The 19,480-nt window shown below is 38.3% G+C and overlaps 1 protein-coding gene across 2 annotated transcripts; it reads left to right on the top strand.

Annotated features, from left to right (window-relative positions):
- Nucleotides 1–492: 492 nt before the first annotated feature.
- On the top strand, nucleotides 493–18,204 carry LOC102077250 (polymeric immunoglobulin receptor). 2 transcript variants are annotated; one of them, XM_025907965.1, is made up of 8 exons: nucleotides 10,485–10,617; nucleotides 10,814–11,140; nucleotides 11,562–11,882; nucleotides 12,007–12,303; nucleotides 15,603–15,632; nucleotides 16,460–16,555; nucleotides 16,660–16,736; nucleotides 17,941–18,204. In XM_025907965.1, exons 1-8 carry the CDS (start codon nucleotides 10,581–10,583, stop codon nucleotides 18,010–18,012), a joined length of 1,257 nt encoding a protein of 418 aa, XP_025763750.1. In that variant the 5' UTR covers nucleotides 10,485–10,580; the 3' UTR covers nucleotides 18,013–18,204. The 2 variants fall into 2 exon arrangements, with proteins under 2 accessions (XP_019215586.1, XP_025763750.1); XM_019360041.2 differs by lacking the exons at nucleotides 10,485–10,617; nucleotides 10,814–11,140; nucleotides 11,562–11,882; ... (3 more) ...; nucleotides 16,660–16,736; nucleotides 17,941–18,204 and adding exons at nucleotides 493–627; nucleotides 824–1,150; nucleotides 1,461–1,781; ... (2 more) ...; nucleotides 3,619–3,731; nucleotides 4,703–5,351.
- The last annotated feature ends 1,276 nt before the right edge of the window (nucleotides 18,205–19,480 follow it).

Here is a 19,480-nt window from a genome sequence, read left to right as displayed (position 1 = left end):
TTTTGTTGTTTTGTTTTTTTTGTCCTTCAGGTGAAAGGAGATTCTGGGCCTATTTTTACTTTAGTGTGACAGAGCAATAGCTTGCTTTGAATTAGGAGGTAAGTTTGGCAAGACAAGTGTGTTGGATGCCTTTTTGGTTGAGTTGATATAATCAATATAAGTTTGCTCGCCAAACATTATTTCAGGAGGTGCATGAGATGAGCCCTCCTGTTTTCGTTATTCCAAGAGAATTTAAAAAAAAAAAAATATGTCAGTATTTGGTGTCCCTGTATCAATATAATATCACCGCAGAAAATATCACAATATTGTACTGTATAAAATTTTCCCCTACCCCTACTAAATATAGTTAAATACTATTACTTAACTCTTTTGATGCAAGCACTTCTTAAACCACTAGATGTCATATGTCAGCTATTTTACAAACTATTAAAATACCGTTATATGAACTGCCATCTAAGAATGTTAATGTGCTGATACTCTACCTCCACCCCTCCCCTCATATTGCTATGACATGAAATGCTCCTAGTGTCTGCACAAGCTTTTCAGTACTGAAAATATTTCCTGTTACGTTTCTATTTCGATGAGCAAAGATGTGGAGCATTCAAAGTCTGCTGTTCATCTTCTGCAGTAAGTATTTGAATAAGTAAACAGATAAAGATTAAAGCCAGCTGTATACTAAAAAATAAATGTATGTTTTAGTATTAAGGAACAGTATGTGATGACGTGTATTCTAATTTCTTTAAACAGCACTAAATTTGCTAGTAAGAAAGCTGACCTGACAAAGTAAAACGTGATCTTTTCACATTATATTTTGTCTTCTTAGTTTCTCTGAGATGTGTGACCAGTGCAGTGGGGATGATCCATGTGACTGGATATGTGGGGAGAGAGGTTAATGTCTCCTGCTCTTATGATCAGAGTTATGTATCTCATGAGAAGTACCTATGTAAGAACGACTGTGGCAACAGTGATGTTCTCATCACAACATCACAAGCAAGCAAAACCAAATACTCAATTTATGATGACACCAGTGCACGAATCTTCACAACAACTATCTTTGATCTTCAATATACGGATGCTGGAAAATACTGGTGTGGAGTGACGAGAACTGGAACAGACATCTACACTGAAGTCAAGCTGAAATTAGTACAAGGTAAAAAAAAAGAAAGAAAAAAGAAAGAAAAGAAAAAAAAGGCATTGCAAAAGTCAAATGTAGATTGCTAATAAGAAAATATCATAACAGATAAAGTTAAAGGGAAGGACCTCAGTTTCAGGTTAATAGAAGTTTGCATTTCTTTAAACAGTGGTACGTGAGTACATGACTGGAATCTGGAATTTTTGCTGCAAAATTGACATTCCGTTAAACTGCACTTTAACTTGAAAAAAAAAACCCCACTTAAGTCTTATATGTAATAGTTTTGTGGCTGTAACATATTTTTTGGTGTTGTTTACCTTCTTGACAGACAGCTGCTGTGACACTGTGACCAAAGTTCAAAGTTATGAGGGACACTCTGAGTCTGTCAGTTGTCGGTATGAGTCTCAGTACCAGAACAGCCTGAAGTACATCTGCAGAGGAAATCGGCCCTCCACATGTCTGCAGCAGGCACTGATCACCTCTGACACCAAACAAAATGCACGATTCAGACTTGATGATGACAAAGTGTCAGGAACATTCACAGTGACCATTAACAGTTTGACTCGTAATGATTCAGGATCATACCTCTGTGGTGTCCAAAGAAACTCTGAGTTGGATGTTTTCTCTGCTGTTGAGCTGGAAGTTGAAGGTAAAAAATCATAGTAATAGCTCTTTACACCAGCGCCAAGAAGGGTCTAAAAAACTTAAATATTTGATTATTCTGAAATAACATTTCTCTTTCAATCTGACAGAGTGGTGCTGTGTCAAATCAACTAAAATAAATGGTACCGCAGGACATCCACTAACTTTGCAGTGTCCTTATCCTCCACAACACTGGGATAACAGGAAGTTCCTCTGTAAGGGAGACCACCGCAACAATTGCTCAGACATGGTGGCGAGTCAAAGCAGGTTCACACTGCAAGATGATGCTGCTTCCAGCTCTTTTATCGTGAGGATCACAAAACTGGAAGCAGCTGATGGTGGGACATACTGGTGTGGGTCAGACTCACAGTGGAGATTTGGAAACTACACCAAGATTGAGCTGTCAGGTATGCTGGAGACTTTTGCTTACGATAATACAGTCTATAGATTTTAAGCAATGTCTTTGTTTTATGTCAGTTCACTTGTCTGAAGAGTGAATTTTTAGTTTCACTATAACTGTTAGCATGATGTTCATCCTAAGCACAAAAACCAGCTGCACAAAAAATAGAACTACTGAGATCCTCATTTACCACAGGTGGACCACAAAACCATTTTTCCCCTCTAAGTAGTTATACTCTAACTTACACCATACAGTCAATGTTTGTATTTGTAATAAAACTTTGACTAAACAAACCCATAAATGGCCATAAGTTGTTGTGGCAAGTACGCACCCTGTACTTTCGCGTCTTAATTGTGGATGTTACATTGTAATTGTTTCCTGCAAAAACTTTACTTTTTGCCTGTTAATTGCATGTAAGTACAGCATACTTGTGCCTTAGTGGAAGGTCTTACAGTGTAATTGTTTCACAGTTTCCTGCAAAATTCCTGACTTGCTGCCTGCAAATTGCACGTAAGTCAAGGGTACTTGCTCCGTATTTGCAGATATTCCAAATATAGACCTCTATCTTGTCAACAGATTAAGCTCCATGCTATTTGCGTTAACATAGCAACTGTAACAAAATGGCCACAGATAGAGGCACCAGGAGCAAGCAAAACAACCTTGGCTGGACGGGCAAGTGAAGACTCAAGCATACACATGCACACACACTTCTCCTGAACCAAAATCCCATAAAATAACTACTACTGAAGTATCTAGAGCAACTAAATCTAGCAGCTCAAAGAAAACAGCAATGTGCCCAGGCTGGAACTGTGTGTTGTACATATACTTGCCCAACTGATAATAATACTGCAGAGAGTTTACTAAGAATATCTGTAATATCATCTTCTGCAAATACTCTGGTTGGGTTATTGCAAGAAAGACCGTGAAAGACCATCACCAGCTACAAATGAACTGAACAAGATATTTAATTGTTCCTCAAACTTAGTCACAGGTTTGTGCTATAACTCTTTCTTCTATATATGATTGGTAAGAGTAACAAATGTCACTTTGTCTCACAGTCTGTCTGCACTGCACAAGCAATGTAAGTCTTGGTACCACAGCAGAAACTCAGAGAACACAAATCCCAGGTAAAGCTGTTACAGATACAGTATATGTGTTGTTATAAGTGTTGTTAGAACAAGTATATTTCCACAATATGAGTTAGAATAAACATTTGGCCAATATGTCAAAACAGTTGTGGGTGTCTGCATCAGTGACCAACAGTTAAGTTGAAATGCAACAAAAAACAAGCAAACAAAAACAAATATTAATAAAAACAAAACTGGTCAAAAAACTATTATTTAAGCCCGCATGTTCTGCTGTTATGTCCATGAAAGTTTGTTATGTCCATTTTTTGAGGAAGTGTGCACTTTTATTGTGTTCTGTTTTGGTTTCTGTTTTTCAGATTCAGCACTCTGTGTGGTTCACGTTGCACCCTCAGTGCTGCTACTGATGAGTGTTTTAGTTATTTGTTGTTTATAAGTTCTACAAACAACTTATAATCTTCCTGGGTTTAAGGTAAAGTCATATATAGTGTAATATGTCTGTGAAGGTTCTCAGTCATCCAGGTCATCATAGTCTAAGGAGCTTGGAAAGAAAAAGCGTCTGGACTTCTTTAGGTTACTTGAAGACGTTTCACCTCTCATCTGAGAAGCTTCTTCAGTTCTAGGGTCAAATGGTGGAGAGTCCCAGATTTAAACCCCGTGGGAGTGTCCCCCGAAAGAGGGACAAAAGGACCCACTGATGATCCTCTACCTAATCACATGAGCCAAGGTGTGAAAATGGGTGTGGGTCACTGTCAGCCAGGGTTTCGGGTGAGCTCATTGTGAAACCTGGCCCCACCCTATCATGTGATTTCCTGAGGTCAGATGGCCCACTCACACCCTGGGCCATCTGACCACCATTTGAAGCTTCTCGGATGAGAGGTGAAACGTCTTCAAGCAACCTAAAGAAGTCCAGACGCTTTTTCTTTCCAAGCTCCTTAGAATATAGTGTAAAAGAAATGTTTTATTCATCTCATTTAAAGTGTTTAAGTTCTTATGCATATGCTTAGTTGTGACACTGTAATAGACTGTTCAGTGGACGTTTCTAAAACTAGAAGAACTTATTTCAGCCTCAATAGTTGGAGAAGAAAGCTCCCTTTGCAAGTGCTGATAACGCCAAGGGGGAAAAAACAGCCTATCCATTGCTCCATTAGGTCATAGCGAGCCTCGTGATGTGTGGTTTGATCAGTATGTGACCTCCTCCCTCTTCCTTGGAATGCATAAAGGAGTGGGAGCACCACTTCTGTTTCAGAGCTCTCATGAGTGTAAAACTGTGATGTTTGATGTGTGTTAGCTCTCGTGCATGCAGTAATTAAAATAGCTTGACCACAGCTGATCTTGTTGCAGACTTTATTAACTGAAATTCCACCAAAATAGAGACAGACCTTTACACTACAATGTGTATGAAAAAACTAAATAACCACATGTATTTTTGCATGTTTTCAGCAACTGAGGTCTCCGTGAGCACAGTAACCCCAAGTCAAACACTTCAGAGGACGTGATGGATGCAAAGTCTTAAGTCTTAATAGGGTAGTTTTGACTATATATATATCATGAATATATGTGATACAAGAAAACTTGATTTGCTGTTAGTTGTGTTTAATATGCAAAGTTTGTTCAGCATGTGGCACAGCTGGATGCTCATTATATCTCCTATTTTTATTAATTATCTGCACATTTTTCTTTTTGACACTGAGGAATGAAACTCCAACTTGACTCACTGGCAGAGGTTTGCAACTGTAAGTCAATAATCCTACTTTGCCTGCAGTGATAGGGGAGGGGAGGGAAATCCAAAATGTGTCCATCAGTAATCAAGGTCTCTGCAGCATGTACTGTTCATTGTTCTGTGTTTTCTTTGTTGAGCAGTTATATGCAGTTATTCAAACCAATCCAGCCCTTTCCCCTAAAAATACCGGATAAGCTGACAGCATCCTTCAGAGGAGCCAATATCCTTCCTTTTCAATGTCACTGGATGTTGTGTCACAGGGAGCCCCCTGCTGGTGTTAGTGTAACATTGAATACAGTGTTTATGGGGCAATATCTGAAATAAGTGTATTTAAAATAAATGCAGACTTCAGATTACATCACCCAATAATTGGTGTTGTGTTGGTTTCTTACATGTTAATTATAACGCTTGTTATTATGTTTACTAACTTTATGAAATAATGACTTAAATGAGAGGATGGAGTACAGTGGTCCCTCGTTTATCGTGGGAGTTACGTTCTAAAAATAACCTGCAATAGGTGAAATCCACGAAGTAGCCAACTTATTTACTGCACTGTAAATAAACACACTGCTTTTGTTATAGATGTTTTAAGGCTGTAAAACCCCTCACCACACTTTAGACAGTTTTCTCAGACAGGCATGAACATTTTCGTACTTTTCTCTTTTGTTTAAACACTCAAAGTTCAAACCTTCATAGAAAAATAAGTCCAGTATTATAGAATGAAAAAAGATCAAACCCTGTTTTCAAGTGCAGAACATGGGAATAGAGCAGCTGCAAGAGAATTCAACATTAATGAATCAATGGTACGGAAATAGAGGAAGCAAGAAGAATGCATTGAGTAAAGTTTGACTTATCTGACTGTTTTGTTTCGCTTAATGCACCTTATAATCCGGTGTTAATCCGAAGAATACTGTAACTTCTACCTTCCTTTAGCATGTCCAGAAGTCCAACTTTTTGTGCAATGCAGGGCTCACAAAATCGCTAGCCCAACGTCCCGGGGCTAGCAATTTTTCCAGTCGGGCTACCAAAATCCATCTCAGCCCTGCCCGTCAGGCTATCATAGGAAGGAACAATATGTGTCAATGCGTTTGCATTCTTTCGCAAATGTAGCTGGGTAATTATGTCATTGACATCGATGAACCACTGTCAGTATGTGACATATTGAAATCGCGTTTGAATTTGCGCTTCTTGCTTTCACTTTGCGATCACGTGAACTGTGTTTAGAGAGCGGCAGTTGTTAAAGTGAATTGTTGAATCTTGTCATTTTTTTGCTTACCACCTCTACATTGTTTCAAACTCTGTGATCAAGGCATTCCTTTGTCCCCCTCCCCAGCCTCTCGAGGTTCTGGGGGGAGGCTGTGGTGTTTTATCACAAGCACATCCCATGTGAAGGTTTGTTTGATGTTTGGTAACCTTCCTGCCCTTTTTATGGCTTCACTGTGTTGTGTATGGTGAACCAATACAGGAATTGAAACATATATTGGGTGTGGGGGAGATTACCCCCTTTATAACCAAGGATGTTGTTAGAAACAGTTGTGATCAGGAGGTCACACAAACGCACCCCCCCCCCCCCACACACACACACACACATTCTCACATACACACACACACACACAAGTTCTTGCACATGCTTACACACACACACACACACACGTTCTTGCACATGCATACACGTGCTTACACATACACACACACATAGTGCCTTGTCTTAGTAACCAAGGGGGGGTTTACGGTGGGAGGTGCTTTTGCTGTGATGTGTATTGTAACAGTTTGTCAATAAAAAGGCAACGAACGGAATCCTGAGACACCGACTGGGGCCTCCCTTGTGCAAGTAAAATCGATCGACCGCTGTTGCCTTGTGTTTTTCCTTCACGGGAATAAGTCCCTAGATCAGCGGGGTCTGAGTTTAGACCCAACAGCAGTATTGGTGAGTCACAGATTAATTGCGCACCAATTCCTCTGGCATCGTCTTATCAATCGTTATCTTACTATTCAAACGTGACAAGTGAAATCTCCTGCAGCAAGCTTAAACATGTCATAGAGGTTGATTGCGCAGAGAATCACTGACCGTTATGTAAGTACGTATGTAAAAGCAGATGGATTTACGCAGGTATTTTAGTTCTGCAGAGCCAAATAAGACAGGTCAGGGTGAAGAGGGGACAGCCAAAGAAAAGCCTACCACAAAACGGAAAAGTTATGACAAATCAGACTATGAGGCAAAAAGAAAGCGCAGCTTTTTTGGTTTCATGGACAAAAGAATTTCTGTGGTTGGAATATGGTAAGCTAAATAACATAATGTTCTGCCGGGTGTGTCGTGAGTTTCCCTCGATTTCTGAATCGACAAGCGCCTTTGTTACTGGGACCACTAATTTTAAGAAAGACCCCATCAGAACCCATGAGAAATGCAAGAAATGCATCATTGCTCAATCTGCAGTATCTTTCCCAGAACAAACACCAATTGCAAAAAACATACTAAAAATAAACCAAGCACAACAAGAAGTCCTGAAAAAGCTGTTTAGAACAGCGTACTATGTTGCAAAGAGTGAACTACCATTGGCAAAATTTAGCAGTCTTTGCAAACTTCAAAAAGGAAATGTCCTAGATCTTGGTTCCACTCACCTCTTACCCAGTGGAAATTTCAAATTCAGGATCTGACACAGACTGATTCATGTTCTACACAGTTCTTACAAGTTAATAGAAATTTCTGTTCAATTAGAAACAAATATTTGAGTTGATCATTGTAATTTTTATACAGTTGTTATAATTTGTGTTTTAACTATTTTTTGATTGGTGTTTTGTTTCCTTTACAATATTATACTTTAATGTATAATATTGTAAAGGAAACAAAACATCAATCAAAAAATTGTCCTCTTTTTTTAATTCGGGCTACTTAAATTTATTTTGGGCTACCAAAAACTGAAGAGTGCCTGCCCAAAGGGCTACCAGGGATTTTGAAATTTTGCGAGCCCTGCAATGGTTAGCATCTTCCTCTGCCTTTTGGGTGCTACCACAGGTGCCTTTAAAGGTGCAAAACATTTCGTCGACATTGATGTGTTTGTTGGGGAGAAAACTTACAAGCATACAGTGCAGCACTTCAGAGTCACACTGCTAGTGATTGAAGATTTATGTCAATTTGACAAGCTGAATACATTCTGTACTGTACAGGAGACACGGCACGGAGGAGATTGATTGATCTACAGCCAATCAGGATGCAGAACAAAATGCAGACTGTAAAAAAAAAAAAAAAAAAAAGCATGCAAAATTGCACAAAAAATCCGCAAAACAGCGAGGCTGCGAAAGGTGAACCGTGTTATAGCGAGGGACCACTGTCTACCAAAGAAGTTTTAGGTATATTAATACAAGTAATTTTCCTGGATAAAGATTTTTGGACTTTCCAGATGACAGAAAAAATGCTGTCAAAAGACAAAAGATGTTCCTCTTCTTAATAAATAAATATAGACAGATATTATATATAAATATTTCCATGAAAATTGAAAACTACTTAATAGAAATTCAATGAAAAAAACTCATATAATTATTACAAAAACTAGAAGGCTGAAGAGAACAGTTATTTTTGTAAATTATGGCCATGGCTAAAGTAAGAAAAGAGAATTATCCACAGTATGCTTATTTCCTAAGGAGCTGTTAATCATAGATTAATAAAGGTTAATAAATGAGTGCTCTCTGTAGTGGCTTTGCTTGTCTGGTTTCAAAACACCAAGAAAGTCCCTCATGATTGAGCCTTGTATGCTGTTGTACCAATGTGTCTGGTTTATAATTAGGCTATTGCTGACTAAGACATGCACGGTAATGACATATTGCACCTGTATATAACTGAGTTTGACGTGTTTGTTAATTAATGAATGCAGATTTTCCTCGGTGCTGCAACATTTGAATAGAACTGACTATTTTTTTGTTGTTGTAGGGAGTATGTAATCGGTAAAGTTTGTATGTTTGGTTTTTTTTGTCTGTATGTCTGGTTTTCAAGGTATCTTATTAAAATATTGCGTGATGCTAGATACCAATAACCAATCGAGTTCATTTAATTTTAGCGGAAATCGAGGAAAGGTCACACCAAATGTGAAAAAGAGTAAAAACTTTTTTTGTCATGGTGTGCTGTGTGGCAGGAGACTGGCCCCAAATACAGGACTCGCAGGACACAGAGGGGTGAAGTTAAAATAGCAGCTTCATTGCTGGAAAAACTTGTTATCAGAAATAAACGTCACAAAAACAACCCAAAATCTCGAACATGGAAAGCAGAAAACTAAACTGGGCTCACGAAACTAAAAACTAAGAAACATGAACTAGGGAAACAAACCAGGAACTGCGAGCTAGAATTTCGTTGGGAACACGAAGGGAGAAAACACAGCACAGAGAGGGTGTGAAGGTTAACGACACAACAACAAGCAGGGGAAGACTGAGGACTAAAATACACAGGAAGGATCGCGAGAGAATGGGGAACGGGAAGAAACAAAGGTGGGACAAATCAGACATAATGAGACGAGAGAAGGCAAAACTAGATACACTGACATAGGACACAGACTATCAAAATAAAATAGGAAATACTACACGTACACAACAGACATGGACTCGGAGACTCGAGTCCATGTCTGGGACCAGGCCAGGCACCGAGAAAACATGGGGACAGAGACTGAACACAGAACGGACCATCAAAATAAAACAGAAAGCACATGACAGGTACACAGACACAAACTTGATACTGAACAAAGGGAACACAGAGCACAGGGACAGGAGTGACATGCCTTAAAAAGAAAGAGTGAAAAAGTGTGTCACCCCACAATATGATATTATCACAATACTGGCAAAGCTGGCAGCCAATTTAGTCAAGTCTCCTCAAATTGTGCACATTGACAAAGACTAATTTTCACTGTTGGAAACACGTTGCCAATCTGAAAGGTTGTTCCTGTCATATTTTTACTTGTGCATGACAGAGCAATAGCTTGTGTGTTGGATGAGCTGATATAATCTAAGTTTGCTCGCCAAACATTATTTCAGAAGGTGCATGAGATGAGAAATTAGTACAAGGTAAAAAGAAAAGAAAAAGAGGCTTTGTAAAAGTCAAATGTAGATTGATAATGAGAAAATATCATAACAAATAAAATTAAAGGTAAGGACTTCAGTTTAACGTTAAGAGAAGTTTACATTTCTTTAAACAATTTCTGTAACAATTTCTTGTTTGCGTTATTCCAGGAGTATTTTATATTTTTTAGAAATATATCTGTATTTGGTGTCCCTGTATCAATACAATATCACTACAGAAAACAGCACAATATTATACTGTATAAAAATTTGCCCCCACCCCTACTAAATGCAGTTAAATAATATCACTTAACAATTTTGATACAAAACTTTTAATTTATACACTGCATAACACTTCTTTCACCACTAGATGTCATATGTCACCTATTTTACAAACTATTAAAATACCGTTATATGAGCTTCCATCTAAGAATATTGATGTGCTGATAGTCTAGCTCCACCCCTCCCCTCATATTGCTATGACATGAAATGACTCTAGTGTCTGCACAAGCTTTTCAGTACTGACAATATTTCCTGTTTCTATTTCGATGAGCAAAGATGTGGAGCATTCAAAATCTGCTGTTCGTCTTCTGCAGTAAGTATTTGAATAAGTAAACAGATAAAGATTAAAGTCAGCTGTATACTAAAAAATAAATGTATGTTTTAGTATTAAGGAACAGTATGTGATGACCTGTATTCTAATTTCTTTAAACAGCACTAAATTTGCTCGTAAGAAAGCTGACCTGACAAAGTAAAACGTGATCTTTTCACATTATATTTTGTCTTCTTAGTTTCTCTGAGATGTCTGACCAGTGCAGTGGGGATGATCCATGTGACTGGATATGTGGGGAGAGAGGTTAATGTCTCCTGCTCTTATGATCAGAGTTATGTATCTCATGAGAAGTACCTATGTAAGAACGACTGTGGCAACAGTGATGTTCTCATTACAACATCACAAGCGAGCAAAACCAAATACTCAATTTATGATGACATCAGTGCACGAATCTTCACAACAACTATCTTTGATCTTCAATATACGGATGCTGGAAAATACTGGTGTGGAGTGACGAAAACTGGAACAGACATCTACACTGAAGTCAAGCTGAAATTAGTACAAGGTAAAAAATAAAAAAAATTTTTTTAAAAAGTGGCTTCGTAAAAGTCAAATATAGATTGATAGTGAGAAGATACCATAACAAATAAGGTTAAAGGTAAGGACTTCAGTTTCAGGCTAATAGAAGTTCTTTAAATATACGGATATACGGACACTGTAGTGTAGTGTAGTTTAATGGTCGGACATTGTACAGCAATAAGTCTTTCACTACATGTCGTACTGTGTCGATTATGTGTGTGACAAATAAAATTTGAATTTTGAATTTCTTTAAACAGTGGTACGTGAGTGCAGGACTATCTGGAATTTTTGCTGCAAAATTGACTCTCCATTAAACTGTACTTTTACTTGGAAAAAACACTTAAGTCTTATATGTAATAGTTTCGTGGCTGTAACATATCTTTTGATGTTGTTTACCTTCTTGACAGACAGCTGCTGTGACACTGTGACCAAAGTTCAAAGTTATGAGGGATACTCTGAGTCTGTCAGTTGTCGGTATGAGTCTCAGTACCAGAACAGCCTGAAGTACATCTGCAGAGGAAATCGGCCCTCCACATGTCTGCAGCAGGCACTGATCACCTCTGACACCAAACAAAATTCACGATTCAGACTTGATGATGACAAAGTGTTGCGAAAATTCACAGTGACCATTAACAGTTTGACTCATAATGATTCAGGGTCATACCTCTGTGGTGTCCACAGAAACTCTGAGCTGGATGTTTTCTCTGCTGTTGAGCTGGAAGTTGAAGGTAAAAAATCATAGTAATAGCTCTTTACACCAGCGCCAAGAAGACATTATTTGCTGTCAAATAGTCTCTAAGAAACTTAAATATTTGATTATTCTGAAATAATATTTCTCTTTCAATCTGACAGAGTGGTGCTGTGTCAAATCAACTAAAATAAATGGTACTGCAGGACATCCACTAACTTTGCAGTGTCCTTATCCTCCGCAACATTGGGATAACAGGAAGTTCCTCTGTAAGGGAGACCACCGCAACAATTGCTCAGACATGGTGACGAGTCAAAGCAGGTTCACACTGCAAGATGCTGCTGCTTCCAGCTCTTTCACAGTGAGGATCACAGAACTGGAAGCAGCTGATGGTGGGACATACTGGTGTGGGTCAGACTCACAGTGGAGAGTTGAAAACTACACCAAGATTGAGCTGTCAGGTATGCTGGACAGTTTTGTATAAGATAATACAATTTAAGCCACGTGTTTGTTTTATGTCAGTTCATGTTTTAGGTCAGTTCAGCTATCTGAAGAGTGCAGTAAAACTAAAACTGTCAATATGATGTTTACACTCTGCACAAAAAAATAGCAGCACAAAAATTAGAACTACTGAGAGCCTCACTTACCACAGGTGGTCTGAGACCACAAAAACATTTTTGTCCCTCTAAGCAGTCATATTCTAACTTTCATTATACAATCATTCTTCACATTTGTAATAAAAATTTAGTTGTAACAAACCCATAAATGGCTTATTTCATGTAAATTTTGTTCAAATCTGAACACTTTGCATATTTAAGTGCTTCAAAATTTTCTACTAAGTAAGTAAAATTTATTTATATAGCACTTTTCACAGATAAAAATCACAAAGTGCTTCACAATAAAACCAGAAATAGAAATAAAATTATATAAAACAATGAAAAATTTAATTAAAAGCTCGTTTGTATAAAAATGTCTTCAGCTGCTTTTTAAAGGAGTCAATGTAGTGGAGACAGCGTAAAGACATCAGAAGAGAGTTTCACAGCCTTGGTGTCAGTGCCTGAAAAGCCCGATCCCCACGTGTTTTGAACGTAGTATGTGGGACCAACAGTAACTTCTGACCTAAAGACCTAAATACTCGGGATAAAGCATGAGGTTTCAACAGGTCAGAGATATACTGGGGAGCTTCATCATGAAGAGCTCTGAAAGTTACGACTAAAATTTTAAAATGAACCCTAAAATTTACTGGCAACCAATGAGGAGAAGCCATAACTTAAGTAATATGTGACCTCTTGTTTGTGCCAGGTAAAAGTCTTGCCGCAGCATTCTGTACATTCTGAAGGTGATGCAGAGCTGAGTAATCATCCCAAGTTCTGTCTTTGACACCAGTAGTCTGAGTTTAGAAATGTTTCTTAAATGATAAAAACAGTTCTGGACCAGTTGTTTGGAGTGTTTCTCAAGACACATTGAAACTGTCAAATATAACATCTAACTGTACTAACTGTACAGTTATCGTTTAAATGGGTGGTAATCAGAATACAGTTACTTTGCTGAAATAAATAGAATACACGGCGGACATTTCCTGTTTCATATGTTAGGCTAGCCCCTCTCTATGCCTTCTCCAATTTTGGTGACTAAATGCAGTCGGGTGTAGGTTTAACTCAGTTGGATAAGCATGTAGTCATACATTGCATGGCTGAGAACGGGCGGCCTGGGTTTGAGTACGACCCACGGCTCTTTTAAAAAAAAAAAATTAAACTCAATTTCCATCTGGGATTAATACAGTTTCTCTGATTCGGATTGCTGGAAACCCAAACAAAACACCCAATAAGAGGCTCTAAATTAAGCGTCCTGTTAATGTTGGTGGTGTAAGTTACACAATGGACCCAGAGCCAGCAGTGCATGGGCAGGAATGCATTTCCAACACCACTTCATAAGAAGAATGGGATGGGCGAAACTTCAGTACCGTCGATGTACGTCGATGTGTGATTTTTATTACTATTAATGAAGGGTACTCGCCACCAAGCTAACATTGTTAGCTGAGGTTAGTTCGTAGACTGCAGACTGTTAGGAAGCTTCTCAAAGTATCTCTTTGGCAAAATCTGCTGTTTCTGTCATGGTTTGTGGGGCAAGCTGTGTTGAGGTATGAATGAAGGACCCAAAGTGCAGGCAGTGGCTGAGATGTGAGTGAGCTTTATTTAAGGAGACTGACATACAACCAAAAGCGAGGGCGGCGAGAAAGAGAACTAAGAAATAATCTAAACTGGGAACACTAAGAACTGAACAACAAACCTCAATACGAGGGTATGGAGAGCAGAGGTAACACGAAGAACAACGAGCAGGGAGAACAGCATGGAGGGACACAGAGTGGCTCAGGGAGACAACACAGACAGACCAGTAACAAGCACAAGAGGACACACACTATAAATACACATGGGGAAACAAGGAAACTGCACAAAGGAGGGAGACACAGTTGAACCTAATTGACGTGACGAGACAGGAAGGACGCAAACTAACAACACTGACACCAAATACGGGCCTTCAAAGTAAAACAGGAAACATACACTGACAGAACTCAGAGACATGAAACTGACAGAGCAGAGGGAACACACAAGCAGGGATGACTGGACACTAAACCAAGGAAGAACAGAAAGTCTCAAACAGAATACATAAGAAGAAGAAGAAGAAACACAAAACGCTGCGTCAAAAGACCCAGGACCATGACAGTTTCATAATGTCTAATAGGTTGCCACTAGGTGTGAATGTGTGAGTGAATGTGAGTGCGAATGGTTGTCTGTCCCTGTGTGTTAGCCCTGTGACAGACTGGCGACCTGTCCAGGGTGTACCCCGCCTCTCGCCCTATGACAGCTGGGATAGGCTCCAGCGCCCCCCGCGACCCTGAAAAGGATAAGCGGAAGTGAATGGATGGATGGATGGAGGTTTCATACAGTTAAGCACAATCACTACATGACAGAAACACAATCTAATCTCTCTTAAATCAGGTTCGATCCTTGGTTGCATGCCAAATATCCTTGGGCAAGATACTGAACCCCAAATTGCTCTCCGATGCATACATTGGAGAGCGAATGTGTGCTGGTATTAAAAAGAAAGCATTTAATCATAGAAAACAGTGCTGGTGTGAATGGGTGAGTGCTCCGGGAGAGTAGAAAAGGCCAACGCCTCCTTACCCAGACAATATGGAACAGACTGCACACAGCCAGTATCTCGTCTCATAGTGTTGTTTGTGCTGGTGGCAGCAAAATGTGCACTTGAACCTTAACATGTGGAGGAACATCGTGTTCATCAATGAGTGCGGATTCCGCTTTCGGGACTCGGAGCATATGGTTAAGCTATGGAGAAGATACAGAGAACACTATAGTAATTCCTGCACCCTTAGGGTGAAAGGTTTTGGCGGAGGCAGTGTGATGGTGTCTGCAGACTTCTGTCGTCATTGGAGGAGAATATAATCCACATGCTATAACTTGTTTTGACTAGCCACATATTAAAGACACTAAAGAATTTTTGTTATATAAAAGAATGTATAACATTTGTTGTGTGTAAATTATTTTCTAATTTAAAATGAAAATTGTTGAGGCAAAAAAATTTTTTTAGGAGTTTATTTTTACTTTTTCACTTTTTAATCAGTAAGTCATATCTGATGAAATGTCATCTTTTACTAGCTATTCTGTTACAAAAATAGAAAAAACAAAGTCTGTCTTGAAATGAATGTGGTAACAACACTAAGAGTCTTTTTCTCTTACAGTCTTTTTGCAGCACACCAGAAAAATCCCAGGTAAAGCTATTAAAAAATTATATACTGCATATGTGTTTCTGTTAGTGTGCACGCCAGCTGAGAAATGTTGTGAGAACAAGTACCTTTTCACATTTAAGATTAACATTTGGTTTTGTTTATGGTTATGGTTTCATGGTTACTGTACATGAAGTAAGTCTATGTCACACCGATATGTTAAAACATCTGTGGGTCTGTGTTAAGTTAAAATACACATAACTATTAACAAAAAGAGAAGTGAACATGAAAGCATAATGAAGGGCCACATTTCTGCTCTTAAGTTATCGTATTTTTCGGACCATAAGGCGCACCAGATTATAAGGCGCATTAAGCGAAACAAAACAGTCAGATAAGTCAAATTTTACTAAACTCATTTTTCGTACTTTCTCGGTAAAGCAGCAACACTGCTTTACTTCTTCTTTATTAAAGAAGAAAGAATTTAGACAGATTTTGACTCTCAGTGATAGCGCAGTGTTCGTTTGACTTTGGGACCTGAAGCGGAGTTTAGTCCCGGATTACTCCGCGAAGCTCCTAACTACGGTGTCCATAATGCTCTGACAATCCAACAAGCGGTGCGGCTTCGTAACTTACCAAAGTCGTACTAAAACATTTTTTGACAGATTTTTGAGCACTGTGTACCACATGAAATTGGTTCAAGGTCAGTAAGCACAACCAGAATTCTTACATAAGGCGCACCAGATTATAAAGCGCACTGTTGATTTTTGAGAAAAGTAAAGGATTTTAAGTGCACCTTATAGCCTGAAAAATATGGTAAGTGTTTTGGAAAGTGTTTCTTTTTATTGTCTCCTCTTTTGGTTTCTGTTTTTCAGATGCAGCACTCTATGTAGTTTACACTGTACCTCCTGTCCTGCTACTGATGTGTCTCCTAGTTACTGTTTATAAGAACAGAAGCTCAAGAGTTAATGGTATCTTTTACAGTCATGTACACATGGACATGCTTACACTCAAATATACATGCAAATATAGATGCAAAAGAAGTACAACCACTATGTATACTATGTATTTCCAGAAGCCGATGACACCATGAGCAGAAATACACCCAAGGAAAAAAAAATAGAGGAAGTGATGGGGGCTGCAGAAAGTGGAGTAAGAAAACTAAAGTGTAAAGTATTAACAGAGTTGTATGTATAAAATATAAAAATATAAAAGAATGTGGCACAATTGGAATATGTAATTATGTGTACATTTTTATTTTTGATGATGAGACAATGGTAGCAATTTGATGTCGGAATGCAGATGAAGGCCCTGCTACAGCTATGAACAGCCTCACACAGGCTGTAGTGTGGCTACAATGGTGGAATAACTCAAGGGCAGTGAGAGCACTAAGATTGCAATTGGAAATTGAGTCATTTCCTTGAACGGAGTTTCCTTTTTTTTTCTCAATTTTTTTTTTATTGCTTTACATCTTTTATATTATGCGCATATTATGTCACCATCTAACACAAATGACTAACAGAAAAAAAAATATGTTATATGCTGTAACTCAGCAGCAGAACAAACTGTTGCAATTTGTCACAGCTTAGGTGATTGTATAAATCAAGGTTTCTCAGAGCTTTCATGGGTGCTAATTAACCAAGTGATTGAGAACTATGCAGCTAATTCACACAACAAAAGAGAAGTGCTCCATTGGCCTGTTGTTAATGTGACTTTGACTGGTGATAAATAAGTGTATTACACTGGGGCACTTAACAGTGGCTCTTGAAAAACATACTATATTATGTGCCGTTAGATTCATTATCCTCAATTGTAATTCCTTCAGAATGGTTTCTGAATGCATACTGAAATGAGTCTCACTGTCAGAGATACACAGCAGAAAGCAGCTACTCTGCCTATAGTGTTAGAGTAGAAAAAAACACTTTTCCAACGTATGTCCATCATAACCCAGATCTCTGCAGCTTGTAAGGTGACTAAACTCATCTATTGGCTGGACTTAGACAACCAAAGATATAGAATTCATGTGCTGCTGATAATGTACGCATTCATGTTTTAGAATCTGTAGCTTCTTAGCAACATCTCTATTTTTAATATTGTTGTTTTATTCTCCCAGTTTTCTAAACAAATGACATTTATCACATGTAGTTGTATTTTCTTCAGTTTTCATATGTATATTATGAGTCTGGACAGGCAGACATGTACAGTGCAACCTGTCTCACTGGTGGAAGCATGAGGCTATTTTGGCTACAGAGCCAGTGTAGACAACATTTTTTTCAAAAATGTTTCCATAACAACACAGATTTCTGCAACATGTGTCATTCATTGTTCTGTTTATTGTGTGTTGATTCATCTTTAGATTTATAAAAAATCAAGAAGTTGTGATGACATACGTACAGCAAAAAGTCTGCAAAGATGGAGGTGGAGATGAAGGCGTCTATGAAATCATGACCACAATCGCAACAGAAGACATCTACTGTAATGAAAATTTCCATAAAGCCAACAGAAGATAAAAGAGTTTGTATCTGTCATCCATATCTTTTCTTTCATTAGTATTGCTTAAAGTGTTCATAAAAATATTTGCTCTTTTTCTATAAACTGTGGAAACCCCTAAATTTAAATGATCAACATAAGTGTAAAGTGAAAAAAAATCTATTTTTGGTAAAAATATGTCAGTTTTTGGTTGGTTGGTTGGTTGGTTGGTTTGTTCGTATGGTAATGCTGTTTACTTAAGATGTGCAAAAAAATGTACTTTTACAAAGCAACTGATGAGATGTGTTTTTCATTAGAACATAAGTTTTTGCCGTAATCAACAAACTCATGGCAATATATTCTTGAGATATTCAAGGAGAAAATAAAAAATTTCAAAAGAAAATACACAGAAACATCCGCAAAACTGCTGACTCGGTCGGTTATTCAAACCAACCCAGTCTTTTCTATTGAAGCATCAGTTCTTGGAGTGTGGCACTGACCCCTGCAGGTGATGTGTTAGTGTAACTCTGAATACAGTAATTATGGTGCATAGATATACTGGACAAGACTTCAGATTGTATCACTCATTAATTTGAAATGGACTGGTCTTCATGTATGTTAATTGCAAAACCTGCTTTTTAATTCACTGTTTTAGACTGTTTTTTATACTGTCAATGTTTTGTATACCTATGATATGACAGAGGATGGAGTGTGGCAGAGAGGTTATAAATATTTTAATAAGAACATGTACAACATAAATTGTTTAAACTTTGTATTTTCCAGGATAACCTTTTTTGACTTTCCAGATGTATGCTTATTTTCTTAATGACCTGTCACAGGATGTTAAGAAAAAAGAAACGGTCGCTGTCCAAACTTAGTGCCTTTGTTTCTCTTTTCAAAAAAAGTAGCTTGTGAACGTTTCTTTGGGCTTTTTATACATTACTCAAAAAATTAAAGGAATGCTTTGAAAATTCAGCAGAAAATTCATAATTATTTTATATATTTATGTATTTATTAATTTGTGTGTGTGTGGGGGGGGGGGGGGGGGGGGTAAAAAGATTAGCAATTAGTGAAAAATACTCTCTAAGTGAAGATTGCATGAATTTTTTGACACTGTGCTGTAGCCAACCTAAAAGACAGAAGCAGATTCCACCTCCCCTCACTTTTTCAGAAACTTCTGGCTTCATCCAGCCAGGTGAAACACAGGGTTGCAGATCTGGAAAAATTCCTGTTTATTCTGCACAGAAGCACAGCAGTTCATCCCTCTTACTGACAAGAGATCAGGCATTTTCCAGGTGAACTGAAGGGAGATCCCGCTAATGGAGTTTAATGAGTGTTCCAACTTGCCGCCCTCATCAGTGTCTCCTCCTGATCCCACGAGAGCGAATGCTTCTTTATAAGAGTTCTGCAAAACTCTCCTGGTGGAT

Source organism: Oreochromis niloticus, linkage group LG6, assembly GCF_001858045.2.
Source record: "Oreochromis niloticus isolate F11D_XX linkage group LG6, O_niloticus_UMD_NMBU, whole genome shotgun sequence".
NCBI classification, from domain to species: domain Eukaryota; kingdom Metazoa; phylum Chordata; class Actinopteri; order Cichliformes; family Cichlidae; genus Oreochromis; species Oreochromis niloticus.
The sequence above is the reverse complement of the archived record's forward strand: the minus strand, read 5'-3'. Positions and strand labels throughout refer to the sequence as shown.